General features: G+C 36.9%; 1 protein-coding gene across 1 annotated transcript; it reads left to right on the top strand.

Moving 5' to 3' along the window:
* The first annotated feature begins 667 nt into the window (after positions 1-667).
* Positions 668-1,618, top strand: LOC131822683 (olfactory receptor 5B2-like). Its single transcript, XM_059158972.1, has one exon. The coding sequence runs from the start codon at positions 671-673 to the stop codon at positions 1,616-1,618; it is 948 nt and encodes a 315-aa protein (XP_059014955.1). The 5' UTR covers positions 668-670.
* Positions 1,619-21,813: the final 20,195 nt, after the last annotated feature.

Here is a 21,813-nt window from a genome sequence, read left to right as displayed (position 1 = left end):
TGAGTAAGATTAAAATCAATTCAAATTCATTGATGTTATTTAGTTTGGGATCCATTCTGAAGGTGTCTAAAGCATGGTTCTATCAATAATCATGTAAACTTGAATACTCAATCTCTTAGTTGTCAATTTACTTATTAGATATATGGGCATAATAATTAATCAATATGATGAGATAATGAAAGAAATGAAATGAAAGATATGAAAGATAATGAAATCAATATGAAATATACATATATCTATCTATAATGAAAGATAATGAAATCAATATGATGGAGAAAATGAAATACATCTGAGAATATGGAAGTGGAAGTTATTTTGGACTCCCTGATTTGGGAGTTCAGTCCATTCCAGGCATGTGAGCTTCAACAGCTTACTGCCCTTCTTCTGACTCAGTTTACTCATATACAAAAATAAGAAGCTGGAAAGACAATCTGTGATGAAACTTCTGTGATTAATCTTCCTCTACAAAAGTCTATTCTTGTATGGATAAGTTATCACTAAATTGGATTGCCATTCCCATAGCATGGTTACTAATGGAGAATGTTAAAAAATAAATTATGGTGATAATAAAATAATGCTATGCATTTCAGTTTCTGTGAAATTTTTCTTTATTGATCATTCTGTTCTCTTCTGTTGTCATAGGACATCTTGTTATTCTCAAATCACATCCATGAAGAATATCACAGAGGTGACTGATTTCATCCTGCTGGGACTAACCAATGCCCCAGAGCTGCAGGGTCCTCTCTTTATAATGTTCACCCTCATTTACCTCATCACTCTGGCTGGGAACCTGGGGATGACCATGCTGATCTTGCTGGATTCTCGTCTCCACGCTCCTGTGTACTTCTTCCTCAGTAATCTGTCTCTGGTAGACTTTTGTTACTCCTCAACAGTCACTCCCAAGGTCATGGCTGGGCTCCTTAAAGAGGACAAGATCATCTCCTACAAAGCATGTGCTTCCCAGATGTTCTTTTTTGCAGTCTTTGCCACTGTGGAAAATTACCTCTTAGCCTCAATGGCCTATGACCACTACACAGCAGTGTGTAAACCCCTCCATTATACCACCACAATGACAAAAGGTGTATGTGCACGCCTTGCCATAGGTTCTTATGCCTGTGGTGTCTTAAATGCCTCTATAAATGTTGGAGACAACTTCAGCCTCTCCTTCTGTATGTTCAATGTGGTTCATCACTTTTTCTGCGATATTCCAGCAGTCATGGCTCTGTCTTGCTCTGATAAACACATCAGTGAACTCATTCTTGTTTTTATCTCAAGCTTTAGTGTCTTTTTTGCACTTTTTGTTATCTTTATTTCCTATCTGTTCATATTTATAACCATTTTGAAGATACAGTCAGGTGAGGGATGCCAGAAGGCTTTATCTAACTGTGCTTCTCACCTTGTTACAGTTTCCATATTTTATGGGACAGTCATCATCATGTACTTACAGCCAAGTTCCCATCATTCCATGGACACGGACAAAATTGCATCTGTGTTCTATACTATGGTCATCCCCCTGCTAAACCCTGTGGTCTACAGCTTGAGGAACAAAGAGGTCAAGAATGCATTCAGGAAGGTTGTTGAAAAGGCAAAATATTCTCTAGGTGTAGTCTATGAGTGATGTAGATCCAGAGAAATTATTTCACCCCAATCAGGTCTACTGCATGCCAGAACTCACATGGTAGCGGACATTTGGGATATTAGAAAAAAATGTTGTCTAATATTTATTTCTTTAGTTGAGGATTAGATCCAATCAACTAAGGTGCAGAAAAAATATAACAATTGTTTTTAATGAAATTTATTTAATGAAGTATGTGCCTTTGTTGGTACATTCCATCCAGAGTTAAATAATGATAGCAGCTCAATAGATTAATGCTTCAGTCATTACTGAGTTATCTGAAAAAGAAAAAACACGTTCATGTGGCAGTTTCTAAAAGTAAAAAATCACATTAGAATAAAAGGAGATGTAATTACATTATTGTTACCTTAAATATTTTGAATAACAGTTCTTAACATTTTGTTTTTTTTTAATCCATTTAAAAAATAATAAGGGTATTCGGCTTTCTTTGGTAATAACTGTTTTGAAATGGTTAATGTCACTTATTGCTTTATGCTTTAGTTGAGCTACCTTTCATCCCACCTCATTCACACTGGTTACTGGCAATACTGGACAGCCCCCATCTTGCCATGTCCCAGGGTCTTTGTATTTATTATTTCCAATGTATGGAATTTTTATATTTATTTCAGATTGCTGGTAAAATGTTACCTACTCAGGGAGGCCATAGATGCTTGCCATAAGCAACTTTACAAAATATTCACTTCCTTCCTATGGACTTTTTCCCTGAGTCTTCTCTATTTTTCACAAACACTATCCACATTCAGCTCTTGTATTTATGTATTCACCTGTTCATCTATTTGCCTTGACTTGCATGGAGAGTCCCATTAAGTGGTAGCTTAATATGGTTATTTCACTGAAAATAAAGCTTTGAGCCTGATTTAAAAATCACTTTGTTAAGCATCAAACAACTCCAGAAATTCCAAATTATATAGGTAAAAGTGAGCTACAAAAACTCTATTTCGAGGGAAGACTATCACCAGTGTCAACTCGATAATCATTGTAACTTACAGGAAATTAGCAGTCTCCGAAAACTCTCCACTTCTAACACTGAGAATTTCTTCCTCTTTTTATTTTTTTAAATTTTATTTTATTTTTTTAGAGTTCCAAGAGTCATTGTTTATGCACCACACTCTGTGCTCCATGCAATATGTGCCCTCCTTAGTACCCACCACCAGGCTCACCTAACCCACCACCCTTCCCCTTCAAAACCCTCAGCTTGTTTCTCAGAGTCCACAGTCTCTCATGGTTTATCTCCCCATCCGATTTCCCCCTCTTTTTAAGTTGTCCAAACTCTTCTCTTGTCCATTTGCAGCCAGCCAGTCAGTGACAAATGTACCTGAAGACTACTTAGAACATCTCTCCCACTTCCAAAAAACATATCTTTAAAAAAACCTGCCACTTTAACATTGACTTATTATTTCTTCATTTTACTCAAAGAACTTACTCTCTTTTCTAACACCTTTGAACTCCTACTAAAATGAAGCACTGAAAATGGTTTCCTCTGATGCAAATTTATGAATAAACTGCTTTTGTTAATTTTGTGTGTGACATAGTTTTGTGTTTGATATGCTTCAGAAGTGGCAATAAAGAATAAGGGTTAAGAAAAAAAATTCAAGTGGCTGGAATAAGAGGCCAAGGAAAACAGTAGAGAATCGAATTATGCCTAGAGGAAAAAAAAATCCAGTCTCATAAAGAAATATTTTCCATCACCAGGATTGAGGGGGCCTTTGTAATGTCAATTCAGCAAGATTTGTAAATTGTCCAGTGGGTCCTCCATTACTGTCTGTTACAAATGGGAGGGATTTTTTTTTTTTTTTTGGTCTAAATTATTGCTGAGTGTGCCTATAGGATGAGTTAAATTTTCTTTTTATTTCATAAGTGTTTAGACCATAAGCAGCCATATCTGGACTAGATGGAGAGGCAATTAAATCTATCTGTTAGCCTGGATGTGAAACTTCTATGGTGATTAGTTAGATTTTAGGCTCTGTCCCTGGTAGAAGTGGATAATGTGTCCTCTGGATGGAGGGAATGTAAACCAGACATTTGCTGATCAAAGCATTGAAATGGAAAGGACAGTTAATTGTTTTCCCAGCTATTTCTTTTTTATTTCTGAGCACATAGCTTGTAGGCTCAATTTTTTCAGCTTTCATGAAGTTAATTGAGGCCCCGTGATTATGATCTTGTGAATGAATGTGAGTGTATGTCGTGTGCTATTTTCAGGTTTGTCTCACTAAACGTTTGTGTGATTCCTCTGCTCATTCTTACTCTTGTCCAGCTCAACAGAGAGAGTTCATACCACAAGAGATGGTAAAACCACCAAATGGAGAGACTCCAGGTCACTGAACCACAGTTCAGTTTCCCATAGAAAAAATAATTGAGCTGTATATAAACAAGAAAAACCTCTATACTCATGGCACTGCAATACTGGAATTTGCTTGTATAGCAGATGGCAATATTCACATGAACAAATACAGAAAGTCTCCTATAATTTAGGACCCCTGGGTGGCTCAGTCGGTTAAGTGTCTGCCTTCAGCTCAGGTCATGATCCTGGGGCTCTGGGATCCAGTCCCACATCAGACTTCTTGTTCAGCAGGGAGCTGCTTCTCCTTCCCCCGTTTGTGCTCTCTCTCTTTCTTTCTTAGACAAATAAATAAATAATCTAAAAAATTTTTAAAAAGAAAGTTTCCTTTAAGTCAATCTATATGCTGTTGGAAGTAAACCAGAAGTGAAGAGCTATATAATGAGGAAAATTGTCAAACTGCTCTAACACAATTTAATTCCAGAGTTGTTTACTTGTGAGCCCTCACTCAACTTCCATATCAACACTAAAATGGCTAGCACAAAATAAAATTGGGACAGGTTTTTAGGAACAGAATATAGCTCAACTTGAATTCCATTCTAAAAAAGAAAGCTTTTTTCTGATACAGGCAAGTTAATCAATTGTTTTGAGCTTCAGCTGAGGAAAATAAGGCCTGCCTCATAAAATTACAAACTGATCAAGCCAGGACACAGCACAGTGTCTTAAACAGAACAGATGTGCAAGAATTGTTGGTCTCCCTTCTTGTCCTTTCCATTCCATTCCTGCCTTTTTGTTTTACTTCCTCCTCTATATTGTCAATCCTCTCCATGTAAATATTGACACATTTGTTAACTGTATTGCTTTGTATTTACAAATACTGACTTCCATCTTTCCTTCTATCTTTATTGATGTATCATATTTATTAATTTGCTTGTGTTGACCCATCCTTGAATCCTAGGGATAACATGGTTTATGATCCTTTTAATGTGCTACTGAATCAGGTTTGCTAGTATTTTATTGAGAATTTTGGCATCTACCTTCATCAGGGATATTGACCTGTAATTTCCTTTTTTGTAGAATGCATATCTGGCTTTGGCATTAGGGTAATGCTAGCCCTGTAAAATGAATTTGGGAGTGTTCCTGCCTCTTCAATTTTGGGGAGGAATTTGAAAATCATTGGTGTTAATTTTTCTTTAACTGTTTAGTAGAGGGATATCTGGATGACACAATCAGTTAAACATCCAAATCTTGGTTTCATCTCAGGTCGTGATCTCAGGTTGTGAGATCAAAACCCAAGTTGGGTTCCATGCTCAGTGGGGAAACTGCTTGAGATTCTCTCTCCCTCCCCTGTTGCCCCACTCCTTCATGTTCTCTTTCTCTCTCTCTAAAATAAAAATAAATAAATCTTAACAAACATAGTAATTCAAAGGGGCTCATGCACTCCAATGTTTATAACAGCAATGTCCACAATAGCCAATATAAGGAAAGAGCCCAAATGTCCATAGACAGATGAATGGATAAAAAGATATGATGTATACTGAGATATATATACTTAGAGGTGTACTAGGACTCAGCCATGAAAAATAATGAGATTTTTCCATTTGCAATGACATGGATGGAACTAGAGGGCATTATGCTAAGCAAAATAACTCAGTCAGAGAAAAACAAATATCATATTATTTCACTTGTATGTGGAATTTAAGGATTAAAACAGATGAACATAGGGGAAGGGAAGGAAAAATAAGATGAAAATTGAGAAGAAGGAAAATCATAAGAGATACTAACTCTAGGAAATTGACGGTTGCTGGAGGAGAGTTGGGTGGGTGGAAGTCATTAAGGAGGGCACTTGATGTAACGAGCACTGTGTGTTAATATGCAACTGATGAACCACTAAATTCTAGCTTTGAAACTAATAAAAATATTTTTAAATAAATGTTTAGTAGAAAAAAAAAGAAATTACCTATGAAGTCATCTAATCCTGGACTTTTCTTTCTTAGCAAATTTTTGATTACCAACTCTTACTCATTATTGATCTGTTCTGATTTTTTTCTCATGATTCAGTCTTGGGAGGTTGTACATTCCTAGGATTTTATCCATTTCTTCTAGGTTGCCCAATCTGTTGATGGATAGTTGTTCATAGTAGACTTTTATTGGCCTTTGCATTTCTTTTTTATTTTTTTATTTTATTTTATTTTTTCAGTATTCCAAGATTCATTGTTTATGCACCACACCCAGTGCTCCATGCAATACATGCCCTCCTCAATATCCGTCACCAGGCTCACCTAACCCCCTGCCTCCCTCCCCTCCAAAACTCTCAGTTTGTTTCTCACAGTCCAGGCTCTCATGGTTTGTCTCCCCCTCCAATTTACCCCAATTCACTTTTCCTTTCTTTCTGCTAATGTCCTCCATGTTATTCCTTATGCTCCACAAATAAATGAAACCATATGATAATTGACTCTCTCTGCTTGACTTATTCCACTCAGAATAATCTCTTCCAGTCCTGTCCATATTGATACAAAAATTGGGTATTCATCCTTTATATTGGAGGCATAATATTCCATTGTATATATGGACCACATCTTCTTTATCCATTCATCTTTTGAAGGGCATATTGGCTCTTACAACAGTTTAGTGATTGTGTCTATTGATGTGAACATTGGGGTACAGATGGCCCTTCTCTTCACTACATCTGTATCTTTGGGGTAAATACCCAGTAGTGCAATTGCATGATCATAGGGAAGCTCTATTTTTTTTTTCATTTATTTATTTTCAGCATAACAGTATCATTATTTTTTCACCACACCCAGTGTTCCATGCAATCCGTGCCCTCTATAATACCCACCACCTGGTACCACGAACTCCCACCCCCCTGCCACTTCAAACCCCTCAGATTGTTTTTCAGAGTCCATAGTATCTCATGATTCACCTCCCCTTCCAATTTACCCCAACCCCCTTCTCTCTAACTCCCCATGTCCTCCATGCTTTTTGTTATGCTCCACAAATAAGTGAAACCATATGATAATTGACTCTCTCTGCTTGACTTATTTCACTCAACATAATCTCTTCCAGTCCCATCCATGTTGCTACAAAAGTTGGGTATTCGTCCTTTCTGATGGAGGCATAATACTCCATAGTGTATATGGACCACATCTTCCTTATCCATTCATCTGTTGAAGGGCATCTTGGTTCTTTCCACAGTTTGGCAACCGTGGCCATTGCTGCTATAAACATTGGGGTACAGATGGCCCTTCTTTTCACGACATCTGTATCTTTGGGGTAAATACCCAGTAGTGCAATGGCAGGGTCATAGGGACATTCTATTTTTAATTTCTTGAGGCGTCTCCACACTGTCCTCCAAAGTGGCTGCACCAACTTGCATTCCCACCAACAGTGTAAGAGGGTTCCCCTTTCTCCACATCCCCTCCAACACATGTTGTTTCCTGTCTTGCTAATTTTGGCCATTCTAACTGGTGTAAGGTGATATCTCACTGTGGTTTTAATTTGAATCTCCCTGATGGCTAGTGATGATGAACATTTTTTCATGTGTCTGATAGCCATTTGTATGTCTTTATTGGAGAAGTGTCTGTCCATATCTTCTGCCCATTTTTTGATATGATTGTCTGTTTTGTGTGTGTTGAGTTTGAGGAGTTTATTATAGATCCTGGATATCAACCTTTTGTCTGTACTGTCATTTGCAAATATCTTCTCCCATTCCATGGGTTGCCTCTTTGTTTTCTTGACTGTTTCCTTTGCTGTGCAGAAGCTTTTGATTTGGATGAAGTCCCAAAAGTTCATCTTCGCTTTTGTTTCCTTTGCCTTTGGAGACATATCTTGAAAGAAGTTGCTGTGGCTGATATCGAAGAGATTACTGCCTATGTTCTCCTTCAGGATTCTGATGGATTCCTGTCTCACGCTGAGGTCTTTCATCCATTTTGAGTTTATCTTTGTGTACAGTGTAAAAGAATGGTCGAGTTTCATTCTTCTACATATAGCTGCCCAGTTTTCCCAGCACCATTTATTGAAGAGACTGTCTTTATTCCACTGTATATTTTTTCCTGTTTTGTCAAAGATTAATTGACCATAGAGTTGAGGGTCCATATCTGGGCTCTCTACTCTGTTCCACTGGTCTATGTGTCTGTTTTTATGCCTGTACCATGCTGTCTTGGTGATCACAGCTTTGTAGTAAAACTTGAAATCAGGTAACATGATGCCCCCGGTTTTATTTTTGTTTTTCAATATTTCCTTAGCGATTCGGAGGTCTCTTCTGATTCCATACAAATTTTAGGATTATTTGCTCCAGCTCTTTGAAGAATACCAGTGGAATTTTGATCGGAATAGCATTAAAAGTATAGATTACTCTAGGCAGTATAGACATTTTAACAATGTTTATTCTTCTGACCCAAGAGCATGGAATGGTCTTCCATCTTTTTGTGTCTTCTTCAATTTCTTTCATGAGTGTTTTGTAGTTCCTCGAGTACAGATCCTTTACCTCTTCGGTTAGGTTTATTCCCAGGTATCTTATGGTTCTTGGTGCTATAGTAAATGGAATTGATTCTCTAATTTCCCTTTCTGTATTTTCATTATTAGTGTATAAGAAAGCCACTGATTTATGTTTATAGCAGCAATGGCCACGGTCGCCAAACTGTGGAAAGAACCAAGATGCCCTTCAACAGATGAATGGATAAGGAAGATGTGGTCCATATACACTATGGAGTATTATGCCTCCATCAGAAAGAATGAATACCCAACTTTTGTAGCAACATGGACGGGACTGGAAGAGATTATGCTGAGTGAAATAAGTCAAGCAGAAAGAGTCAATTATCCTATGTTTTCACTTATTTGTGGAGCATAGCAAATAGCATGGAGGACATGGGGAGATAGAGAGGAGAAGGGAGTTGGGGTAAATTGGAAGGGGAGGTGAACCATGAGAGACTATGGACTCTGAAAAACAATCTGAGGGTTTTGAAGGGGCGGGGGGTGGGAGGTCGGGGTACCAGGTGGTGGGTATTAGAGAGGGCACAGATTGCATGGAGCACTGGGTGTGGTACAAAAACAATGAATACTGTTAGGCTGAAAATAAATTTTTAAAAAATTTTAAAAAAAGAAAAGAAAATAGATTTAACATTTCAGTTGAGAAAGTCATATTAGAAGAAATTTCAGATTTCTCCCACACAGTTGTACTATTTTCATGAACAGATGCTTGGTTTTTGGAGAATCAATTAAAACTACAATTCAAAAGCCCTCCCCCCCCCAAATTTTAAAAGTATAGTCATGAGGACCTTAAATATTTAATAATTATGCTTATCAGGAACCTTATTAATTATATTTTATTTATTCATATGTTTATATTTCCCCACCATATTCTAATGCAAGTATATATGTAAAACAAGACTCAAACCCATGGAGAGAGTGCATACAAGTATCCATATGTACACATACTCACAAGAGTGGGAAATTTATTAAAGGAGGGAGCTGGAGTATGGCTAGCTTTTAATAAAAAGTTAAAATAATTAATTGTGGATCAGAGTATAAATTAAAATCTAGGATTTTTTATTTCTCTAATTGAAAAACTGTTCCAGGCATCTAAATGAAGAATATGAAATGGATTTCTAAATAAAGGTAGACTTTACTTATTAGCTTACTTTTTTCAGAGCAATATAACATCCTAAAGGAGTTAATATTTAGATCTTCAGAACTGATAGAAAAAATATCCAGAGTATAAGAAAAGGAGATCAATTGATAATAAAACAATTTGTCAGTTTTTCTGTGGAAAATTACCAACTCTTCAACTGTGTAATATAAATGCACTAAGTAAAAATCGTGTTATCTATTTTTCTCTCTGAAATACCAGGAGACAGCTAGTGCTCCTCATGCAGGGATACTTTAGTATCAAATATGCTATTCAGAATTCTTCTAAAACAAAGAAGTCTCCTTTCTTTTACTTTGTTTTTTGTTTTTTCTCATCAGCATGGCTCATGTTTATTATACTCTGAGTTATTATACTCTGGTTATAATTCCATATTATGTTATTTGTTATATTTATCAACTTGTTCCATCTTGGCCATTGGGTTCACTTTCACTTTGACCTCTGTTTCCTTTGGATGTGCCCCAATCCTTCTCTTTGTGTTTTTGGTTTGTTTTGCTTTGTTTTGCTTTTGCTTTTTTCTTTCTGAAAGTACAAGTTGCTCTGGGCTTATCTTGTGTTCTTCCTGTCCCAGATGTAAAATCAGTGATTTGTCCAAAGAGCCCTGCTTCCTTTTATTAGAGAATTATACTTAGGAAACAAGATCTGAGAGCTGAGTGTTCTCATTGCTACTGGGGAGTCACTTCTAGACCCTCTAGGCAGACACAGAAGATATGTGTGTGTGTGTGTGTGTGTGTGTGTGTGTATGCACCTGTGTAAACAAACAAATCTATCAAATCTACACTTCTTTGTATTGATATCTATATCGAGAGAGAGAGAAACATGACCTCATAGTGATGTCTTTCATATAATCCTCTTTATTTCAGCCTTTCCCCTTTCTTCTCTGACCAACTCTAGTTTATTTGTTCAGCTCTGCTATATATGTAAAGCCTTTCAAAAATTGTTAACTAGCACCCCCATAGGCAACAAATTTGGCAACTACAGTATAGTCTTTCTGGAATGTTCCTTCTATTTTTAGCCTGTGGAGTTGATAATTTCCAATCAACATATTATATCAGTTCTTTTTTCCCTCCCCTTTCAGTGCCATAGTTCTTTTGTAATAGTCTGCATTTTATCCTGGGTACCCCCACTTGCCAGCTTATTTTTTTGTACTTGTAAAGAATAAAATTCACTGATAGTGATGTACTTTATAGGTTTTGACAAATTCATCCATTTGATGAATTTGACAAATTCATCCATTCATGTATCTGTCATCCCAATACCATTCAGGATAATTCCATCACTCTAAAAATCCCCCATGTGTGGAGCACCTGGGTGGCTCAGTCATTAAGCATCTGCCCATGATCCCAAAGTCCTAGGATCGAGCACTGCATTGGGCTCTCTGCTCAGCGGGAAGCCTGCTTCTCCCTCTCCTACTTCCCCTACTTGTGCTCCCTCTCCTGCTGTGACTCTCTCTGTCAAATAAATTTTAAAAATCGTTTATGCTCTTCTAAGAGTCATCAGCTCACATCTTTTTATTACTGAATAGTATCCCATTTACTGCTCAACCAGTTGCCTTAACCATTCACCTTTGGGAGCATACCTGGTTGTTTTCTAGTCTGGGTGATTCCCCATGAAGTTATATATGTTTTCAAGCAGCATTTTGGGGACATGCACTTTCAGTTTACTGTGGTAAACACCTATGAGTGCAAGTGCTGGGTCATATGACAAGTCTGTGTATAACTTGGGAAGGAATTGCCAGATTGTTTTTCAGAGTGATTGCACTCTTTTGCATTACCACAATGCAAAATGACTTATTTCTATGACTTCAAATTTTTAGAGTATTGAGTACTGTCAGGTTTGGGGTGGGGTTGTTTAGCCATTTTAATAGAGACATGATGATAATCTTTGTGGTTTTAATATATATTTTCCTAATAAAAAATTCTGTTAAGTATCTTTTCATATGTGTATTTCCCATTTCTATCTTCTTTGGTAAAGTTTCAGATCATTTACACATTTTTATTTGAGTTATTTATTTATTATTGTGTTTTAAGGGTATTTTTTTTTAATTTTTTATTTTTTATAAACATATATTTTTATCCCCAGGGGTACAGGTCTGTGAATCACCAGGTTTACACACTTCACAGCACTCACCAAAGCACATACCCTCCCCAATGTCCATAATCCCACCCCCTTCTCCCAAACCCCCTCCCCCCAGCAACCCTCAGTTTGTTTTGTGAGATTAAGAGTCACTTATGGTTTGTCTCCCTCCCAATCCCATCTTGTTTCATTGATTCTTCTCCTACCCACTTAAGCCCCCATGTTGCATCACCACTTCCTCATATCAGGGAGATCATATGATAGTTGACATCAACAAATGGCAGAGTATGAGATACCAACTTTCATCATCCCAATAAAACAATGATTAGCTATCCATGAAGAAAAATGGCCCTGGGAGGGCTCAAGAATCCACAGCAACATTGTGGACCAGAAGCATGAGAATAATTGCACAGAAAAGTTTACAAAACAGCCCCACCAAAATTGTCTCCTGCTTCCTTTGTGGTCAGCCTCTCCCAACCCCCAGATCCTCATAACCTCTGATTTGCTGACCACCCCATATAGTTTTCATTTTCAGATTATCATAAAATGGGATGATACAATATGCAACCTCTTGAGTCTGCTTCTTTTATTTAGCACAATGTAATTAAGATAAATGCATTTCCTTGCCTATATCAATAGTAGGTTCCTTGTTGTAAAGCTTTGTTCCTTTATTGAGATTAATTTATCTATGATAAACTCACCAAAGTTTATAATGCACTGGTGTTTAGTATACTTACAAATTTGTACAATCATCACCCTAGTTAATTCTTGAAGATTTCCATCACCTCAGAAAGACTCTACACACCCAAATATCTGTTAGTGTCCGTTCCCCTGCAAGCCCCTTCCTCTGGTCCTAGGCAACCATTAATCACCTTCTGTCTCTATAGAGTTGCCTAGCCTATACATTCCCAACATGTCTTATGTAATATGGGGTCATTTGTGACAGACCTTTCCTACTTGTCACAATGGTTTTGAGATTTATTCATATTCCAGTGGTGTACCAGTATTTCATTCCTTTTTGTTGTCTAGAAATACTTCTCTACATGCCTAAACCACACTTTGTTTATTCACTCATCTCTTGATGGGCATTTGGGTGCATGTGGTGTTAGTGTTTTAGGTATGGGTGCTGACGGAAGAGCTTTAGGGTGTGTGTGTGAGGAAGGCATGAACACAGCCCTGGGGTCTAGTGTGTGGACATTCCTGTGGCAGTGGTGGCTCCAGTGTGTTAGGTGTATGTACCAGTGGAGTGGTTGTGCAGATGAGGTAACTATAAAATAATGCAGAAATAAATTAAGAAGACCTAAATAAGTTGAAAGATATCCCATGTTCATGAGAAGGACAATTTAATTTTAGTTTAAGATGTCAATGCTAACCAAAGTGATCTAGAGATTAAACAAAATCCTTTCAAGATTCCAGTAGCTTTTTTGGCCAACACTAAAATGCCAATCTTAAAATTCATTTGAAATTATAAAGGGCTCAGAATTGCCAAAACAAGCTTGGAAAACAAAGTCAGAGGAATCACATTTCTTGATTTTAAGACTTATTAAAAATTTACAGTCATAAAAACTGTGTGGTAGTCACATAAGTACAGACTAATCAATCAGTGGAATAGAATTAAAGTCCAGAAATAAGCCCATACATATGTGGTCAATTGATTTTTGCAGGGATGCCAACTCCATTGAAGGTGGAAAGAACAGTCCCTCCAATAAATAGTGCTGAGACAACCAGATTTTCATACATAAAAAAATTAATGTTGTATCCTTACCTCATATCATATAGAAAAGGGGAACTCAAAATGGATCAATTACCTAATATAATAGATAATCCATAAATTTTTAAAGGAAAACTTAGGGGTAAATTTTCATGACTCTAAATTTATTTATAGATTTTAAAATATGACATCAAAAGCATAAGTAATAGTAGAAAAAATAGACTAACTGGATTTTATCAAAATCAAAGACTTTGTGCATCAAAAACACCAAGCATGTGAGAAAATAACCCACAGGATGAAAAATATACTTGCAAATCACATGTCAGATAAAGATTTAATATTTAAAATATATAAAGAGCTCATATAATTTAATAATGAAAAAACAAACAACACAAATTTAAAATGGATAAAAGACTTGAATAGACATTTCTCAAAAAACATACACAAATAATCAATAAGCACATGAACAGATGATCAAAATCATGAATTATAAAGAAATGTAAATCAATTTCATAGTGAGGTATCAATTCACATGTACTAGGAAGACCATTTTTTTAAAGGTTCTATTTTTTCTTTTTCTTTTCTTTTCATTTTTTTTTTTTTGCAATAGAAGGGTTTTTTTTTCCAGCATAACAGTATTCATTATTTTTGCACCACACCCAGTGCTCCATGCAATCTCCAATACCCACCACTTGGTTCCCCCAACCTCCCACCCCTTGCCCCTTCAAAACCCTCAGATTGTTTTTCAGAGTCCATAGTCTCTCATGGTTCACCTCCCCTTCTAATTTCCCTCAACTCCCTTCTCCTCTCCATCTCCCCTCATCCTCCATGCTATTTGTTACGCTGCACAAATAAGTGAAACCATATGATAATTGACTCTCTCTGCTTGACTTATTTCGCTCAGCATAATCTCCTCCAGTCCCATCCATGTTGCTAAAAAAGTTGGGTATTCATCCTTTCTGATGGAGGCATAATACTCCATAGTGTACAATATAAAAAATTTAACTCAAAATGCACCAGAGACCTAAATGTAAGAGATAAAACTATAAAGCTCATTTAAAAAATAGAAATAAATCTTTGGACCTTGGCTTGCTCATTAGGTATGACACTAAAAGCACAAGAGATAAAAAAAAAAAATAAGTAAACCATATTTATTAGAATTCCAAGTTTTGTGCATCAGAGGGCATTATCAAGTATGTGAAAATGTCACCCAAAGAATGGGAAAAAATACTTGTTATTCACATATCTGATAAAATACTAACATCTGGTATATATAAAGAACATTTATGATTCAATATTAAAAAGGTAACCTGATTTAAAAATGGGCAAAGTATTTAAATAGAAATACCTTCAAATGAGATATACTGGTGGCCAATAAGCACAAAAAAAGATGCTCAACATCTTTAGTCACTAGAGAAATGCAAATAAAAACCACAAATACCATTACATACCCAGAAGGATGACTATAAAAAATAAAATGGAAATAAATTCTGGAGAGGTTGTGGACAAATAACTCTAATATTGCTGATGGGGACAAAAAATGGTGCAGCTGCTATCGGAAAATATTTGGCTGTTCTATTGTCCTTTTGAAAAATGTACTGTGACCGTGTTGTTGATTCTCTCACTCCTTCTTTCTCTGTCTCTTTGCTTGCTTGCTCAATCTCTCTTTAAAAAAAAAAAAAAAAGGTGGACATAGGGTTACCATATGACCCCAAAATTTCACTTGTAGGTTTATGCCCAAAATAATGGAAAACATATGTTCAAACAAAAACCTGTATAATAATACTCACAGCAGCATTATTCACAATTGCCAAAAAGTTAAAAGACCCCAAGTTCCCATCAATTGATGTATCAAATGTGGTCTAGCCATACAATAGAATATTACTCAGCCATAAAAAGGAATAAAGTACTAACCCATGTTAGAACATTATGCTAAGTGAGAGAAGCTGGACATAAAAGGACAAATATTGTATAACTCCACTTTTATGAATTAACTATAATAGGCAAACAAAAAAAATAAAAAGATTACTCATTGACAGTGGATTAGGGAATAGGAAGAATGAGAGTAGCCACTAACATATATTGGGTTTAATTTTATGGTGATGGAAGTGTTCAGGAATAAGATACTTAGGTGGTTGCAAAATGTGAATATGAAAACCCACCAATAGTGGACTTTGAGGGCCTGTCCAATAAGAAGATCTAAAAATTTTAAATATCTATGCCACTAACATGGGACCAGCCAACTATATAAACCAATTAATAACAAAATCAAAGAAACACATTGGCAATAATATAATAATAGTAGGGGACTTTAACACCCCCCTCACTGAAATGGACAGATCATCCAAGCAAAAGATCAACAAGGAAATAAAGGCCTTAAATGACACACTGGACCAGATGGACATCACAGATATATTCAGAACATTCCATCCCAAGGCAACAGAATACACATTCTTCTCTAGTGCACATGGAACATTCTCCAGAATAGATCACATCCTGGGTCACAAATCTGGTCTCAACCGGTACCAAAAGATTGGGATCATTCCCGCATATTTTCAGACCACAATGCTCTGAAGCTATAACTCAATCACAAGAAGAAATTTGGAAAGACCCAAAATATATGGAGGCTAAAGAGCATCCTTCTAAAGAATAAATGGGTCTACCAGGAAATTAAAGAAGAATTGAAAAAATTCATGGAAACAAATGATAATGAAAACACAACCGTTCAAAAATCTGTAGGACACAGCAAAGGCAGTCCTGAGAGGAAAATATATAGCGATACAAGCCCTTCTCAAGAAACAAGAAAGGTCTCAAATACACAATCTAACCCTACACCTAAAGGAGCTGGAGAAAGAACAACAAAGAAAGGCTAAACCCAGCAGGAGAAGAGAAATAATAAAGATCAGAGCAGAAATCAATGAAATAGAAACCAAAAAAATAATAGAACAATTCAATGAAACTAGGAGCTTGTTCTTTGAAAGAATTAATGATTGATAAACCCTTGGACAGACTTATCAAAAGGAAAAGAGAAAGGACCCAAATAAATAAAATCATGAATGAAAGAGGAAAGATCACAACCAACACCAAAGAAATACAAACAATTATAAGAACATTTATGAGCAACTATACGCCAGCGAATTTGACAATCTGGAAGAAATGGATGCATTCCTAGAGAAGTATAAACTAGCACAACTGAACCAGGAAGAAATAAAAAAAAAACTTGAACAGACCCATAACCAGTAAGGAAATTGAAGCAGTCATCAAAAATCTCCCAACAAACAAGAGCCCAGGGCCAGACGTCTTCCCAGGGGAATTCTACCAAACATTTAATTTTTTATTTTTTATAAACATATATTTTTTAGTCTACCAAACATTTAAAGATGAATTAATTCCTATTCTCCTGAAACTGTTACAAAAAAAAATAGAAACGGAAGGAAAACTTCCAAACTCATTTTATGAGGCCAGCATCACCTTGATCCCAAAACCAGACAAGGATCCCACCAAAAAAGAGAGCTATAGACCAATATCCTTGATGACCACAGATGCGAAAGTTCTCACCAAAATACTAGCCAATAGGATCCAACAGTACATTAAAAGGATTATTCACCACGACCAAGTGGGATTTATTCCAGGGCTGCAAGGTTGGTTCAACATCTGCAAATCAATCAATGTGATACAATGCATTAATAAAAGAAAGAACAAGAACCATATGATACTCTCAATGAATGCTGAAAAAGCATTTGACAAAGTACAGCATCCTATCTGGATCAAAACTTTTCAAAGTGTAGGGATAGAGGGTACATACCTCAATGTCACCAAAGCCATCTATGAAAAACCCACAGTGAATATCATTCTCAATGGAGAAAAACTGAGAGCTTTTCCACTAAGGTCAGGATCACGGCAGGGATGTCCATTATCTCCACTGCTATGCAACACAGTATGATAAGTCCTAGCCTCAGCAATCAGCAACAAAAAGAAATTAAAGTCATCCAAATCGGCAAAGAAGAAGTCAAACTATCACTCTTTGCAGATGATATGATACTTCATGTGGAAAACCCAAAAGACTCCACTCCAAATCTGCTAGAACTTGTACAGAAATTCAGTAAAGTGTCAGGATATAAAATCAATGCACAGAAATCGATTGCATTTCTCTACACCAACAAAAAGACAGAGGAAAGAGAACATACTATGAGCAACTCTACGGCAATAAATTTGACAATCTGGAAGAAATGGTTGCATTCCTAGAAACATATAAACTACCACAACTGAACCAGGAAGAAATAGAAAGCCTGAACAGACCCATAACCAGTAAGGAGATTGAAACAGTCATTAAAAATCTCCAAACAAACAAAAGCCCAGGGCCAGACGGCTTCCCAGGGGAATTCTACCAAACATTTAAAGAAGAACTAATTCCTATTCTCCTGAAACTGTTCCAAAAAATAGAAATGGAAGGAAAACTTCCAAACTCATTTTATGAGGCCAGCATCACCTTGATCCCAAAACCAGACAAGGATCCCACCAAAAAAGAGAGCTATAGACCGATATCCTTGATGAACACAGATGCGAAAATACTCAACAAAATACTAGCCAATAGGATTCAACAGTACATTAAAAGGATTATTCACCACGACCAAGTGGGATTTATTCCAGGGCTGCAAGGTTGGTTCAACATCCGCAAATCAGTCAATGTGATACAACACATCAATAAAAGAAAGAACAAGAACCATATGATACTCTCAATAGATGCTGAAAAAGCATTTGACAAAGTACAACATCCCTTCCAGATCAAAACTCTTCAAAGTGTAGGGATAGAGGGCACATACCTCAATATCATCAAAGCCATCTATGAAAAACCCACCGCAAATATCATTCTCAATGGAGAAAAACTGAAAGCTTTTCCGCTAAGGTCAGGAACACGGCAGGGATGTCCATTATCATCACTGCTATTCAACATCTTACTAGAGGTCCTAGCCTCAGCAATCAGACAACAAAAGGAAATTAAAGGCATCCAAATCGGCAAAGAAGAAGTCAAATTATCACTCTTCGCAGATGATATGATACTATATGTGGAAAACCCAAAAGACTCCACTCCAAAACTGCTAGAACTTATACAGGAATTCAGTAAAGTGTCAGGATATAAAATCAATGCACAGAAATCAGTTGCATTTCTCTACACCAACAGCAAGACAGAAGAAAGAGATATTAAGGAGTCAATCCCATTTACAATTGCATCCAAAACCATAAGATACCTAGGAATAAACCTAACCAAAGAGACACAGAATCTATACTCAGAAAACTATAAAGTACTCATGAAAGAAATTGAGGAAGACACAAAGAAATGGAAAAATGTTCCATGCTCCTGGATTGGAAGAATAAATATTGTGAAAATGTCTATGCTACCTAAAGCAATCTACACATTTAATGCAATTCCTATCAAAGTACCATCCATCTTTTTCAAAGAAATGGAACAAATAATTCTAAAATTTATATGGAACCAGAAAAGACCTCGAATAGCCAAAGGGATATTGAAAAAGAAAGCCAACGTTGGTGGCATCACAATTCCGGACTTCAAGCTCTATTACAAAGCTGTCATCATCAAGACAGCATGGTACTGGCACAAAAACAGACATATAGATCAATGGAACAGAATAGAGAGCCCAGAAATAGACCCTCAAATCTATGGTCATCTAATCTTCGACAAAGCAGGAAAGAATGTCCAATGGAAAAAAGACAGCCTTTTCAATAAATGGTGCTGGGAAAATTGGACAGCCACATGCATAAAAATGAAATTGGACCATTTCCTTACACCACACACAAAAATAGACTCAAAATGGATGAAGGACCTCAATGTGCGAAAGGAATCCATCAAAATCCTTGAGGAGAACACGGGCAGCAACCTCTTCGACCTCTGCCGCAGCAACATCTTCCTAGGAACAACGCAAAAGGCAAGGGAAGCAAGGGAAAAAATGAACTACTGGGATTTCATCAAGATCAAAAGCTTTTGCACAGCAAAGGAAACAGTTAACAAAATCAAAAGACAACTGACAGAATGGGAGAAGATATTTGCAAACGACATATCAGATAAAGGACTAGTGTCCAGAATCTATAAAGAACTTAGCAAACTCAACACCCAAAGAACAAATAATCCAATCAAGAAATGGGCAGAAGACATGAACAGACATTTCTGCAAAGAAGACATCCAGATGGCCAACAGACACATGAAAAAGTGCTCCATATCACTCGGCATCAGGGAAATACAAATCAAAACCACAATGAGATATCACCTCACACCAGTCAGAATGGCTAAAATCAACAAGTCAGGAAATGACAGATGCTGGCGAGGATGCGGAGAAAGGGGAACCCTCCTACACTGTTGGTGGGAATGCAAGCTGGTGCAGCCACTCTGGAAAACAGCATGGAGGTTCCTCAAAATGTTGAAAATAGAACTGCCCTATGACCCAGCAATTGCACTATTGGGTATTTACCCTAAAGATACAAATGTAGTGATCCAAAGGGACACATGCACCCGAATGTTTATAGCAGCAATGTCCACAATAGCCAAACTATGGAAAGAACCTAGATGTCCATCAACAGATGAATGGATCAAGAAGATGTGGTATATATACACAATGGAATACTATGCAGCCATCAAAAGAAATGAAATCTTGCCATTTGCAACAACATGGATGGAACTAGAGCGTATCATGCTTAGCGAAATAAGTCAAGCAGAGAAAGACAACTATCATATGATCTCCCTGATATGAGGAAGTGGTGATGCAACATGGAGGCTTAAGTGGGTAGAAGAATAAATGAAACAGGATGGGATTGGGAGGGAGACAAACCATAAGTGACTCTTAATCTCACAAAACAAACTGAGGGTTGCCGGGGGGAGGGGGTTTGGGAGAAGGGGGTGGGATTATGGACATTGGGGAGGGTATGTGATTTGGTGTGTGCTGTGAAGTGTGTAAACCTGGTGATTCACAGACCTGTACCCCTGGGGATAAAAATATATGTTTATAAAAAATAAAAATTTAAAAAAATAAAAATAAAAATAAAAATAAAAAAAAAAAAGAAATTAAGGAGTCATTCCCATTTACAATTGCACCCAAAACCATAAGATACCTAAAAATAAACCTAACCTAAGAGGCAATGAATCTGTATGAGGAAACTATAAAGTACTCATGAAAGAAATTGAGGAAGACACAAAGAAATGGAAAAATGATCCATGCTCATGGATTGGAAGAACAAATATTGTAAAAATGTTTATTCTACCTAAAGCAATCTACACATTTAATGCAATTCCTATCAAAATCCTATGCATTTTTTTTCAAAGAAATGGAACAAATAATCCTAAAATTTATATGGAACCAGAAAAGACCTTGAATAGCCAGAGGAATGTTGGAAAAGAAAGCCGAAGTTGATGGCATCACAATTACAGTCTTCAAGCTCTATTACAAATCTGTCATCATCAAAACAGTATGGTACTGGCACAAAACAGACACATAGATCAATGGAACAGAATAGAAAGCCCAGAAATAAACCTTCAACTCTATGGTCAACCAATCTCCGACAAAGTGGGAAAGAATGTCCAATGGAAAAAAGACAGCCTCTTCAACAAATGGTGTTGGGAAAATTGGACAGCCACATGCAGAAAAATGAAACTGGACCATTTCCTTACAACACACATGAAAACAGACCCAAAATGGATGAAGGACCTCAATTTGAGAAAGGAATCCATCAAAATCCTTGAGGAGAATGCAGGTAGCAACCTCTTCGACCTCAGCCGCAGCAACTTCTTTCTAGAAACATCACCAAAGGCAAGGAAAGCAAGGGCAAAAATGAACTATTGGGATTTCATCAAGATCAAAAGCTTTTGCATGGCAAAGGAAACAGTTCACAAAACCAAAAGACAACTGACAGAATGGGAGAAGATATTTGCAAATGACATATCAGAGAAAGGGCTAGTATCCAAAATCTAAAAAGAACTTATCAATCTCAACACCCAAAGAACAAATAATCCAATCCAGAAATGGGCAGAGGACGTGAACTGACATTTCTGCAAAGAACACATCCAGATGGCCAACAGACCCATGAAAAGGTGCTCAACATCACTCGGCACCAGGGAAGTACAAATCAAAATCATAATGAAATACCACCACACACCAGTCAGAATGGCTTAAATTAACAAGTCAGGAAATGACAGATGCTGGCGAGGATATGGAGAAAGGGGATCCCTTCTACACTGTTGGTGGGAACTCAGGCTGGTGCAACCACTCTGGAAAACAACATGGAAGTTCCTCAAAAGGTTGAAAATAGAGCTACCCTATGACCCAGCAATCACACTACTGGGTATTTACCCTAAAGATAAAAATGTAGTGATACAAAGGGGCACATGCACCTGAATATTTATAACAGCAAGGTCCATAATACCCAAACAATGGAAAGAACCTAGATGTCTATCAACA

Source organism: Mustela lutreola, chromosome 1 (genome assembly GCF_030435805.1).
Source record: "Mustela lutreola isolate mMusLut2 chromosome 1, mMusLut2.pri, whole genome shotgun sequence".
NCBI classification, from domain to species: Eukaryota; Metazoa; Chordata; class Mammalia; order Carnivora; family Mustelidae; genus Mustela; species Mustela lutreola.
The sequence above is the reverse complement of the archived record's forward strand: the minus strand, read 5'-3'. Positions and strand labels throughout refer to the sequence as shown.

What these genes read in the sequence shown, in the direction of transcription:
- LOC131822683 (XM_059158972.1), top strand. Translation starts at nt 671, where the DNA reads ATGAAGAATATCACAGAGGTGACTGATTTCATCCTGCTGGGACTAACC.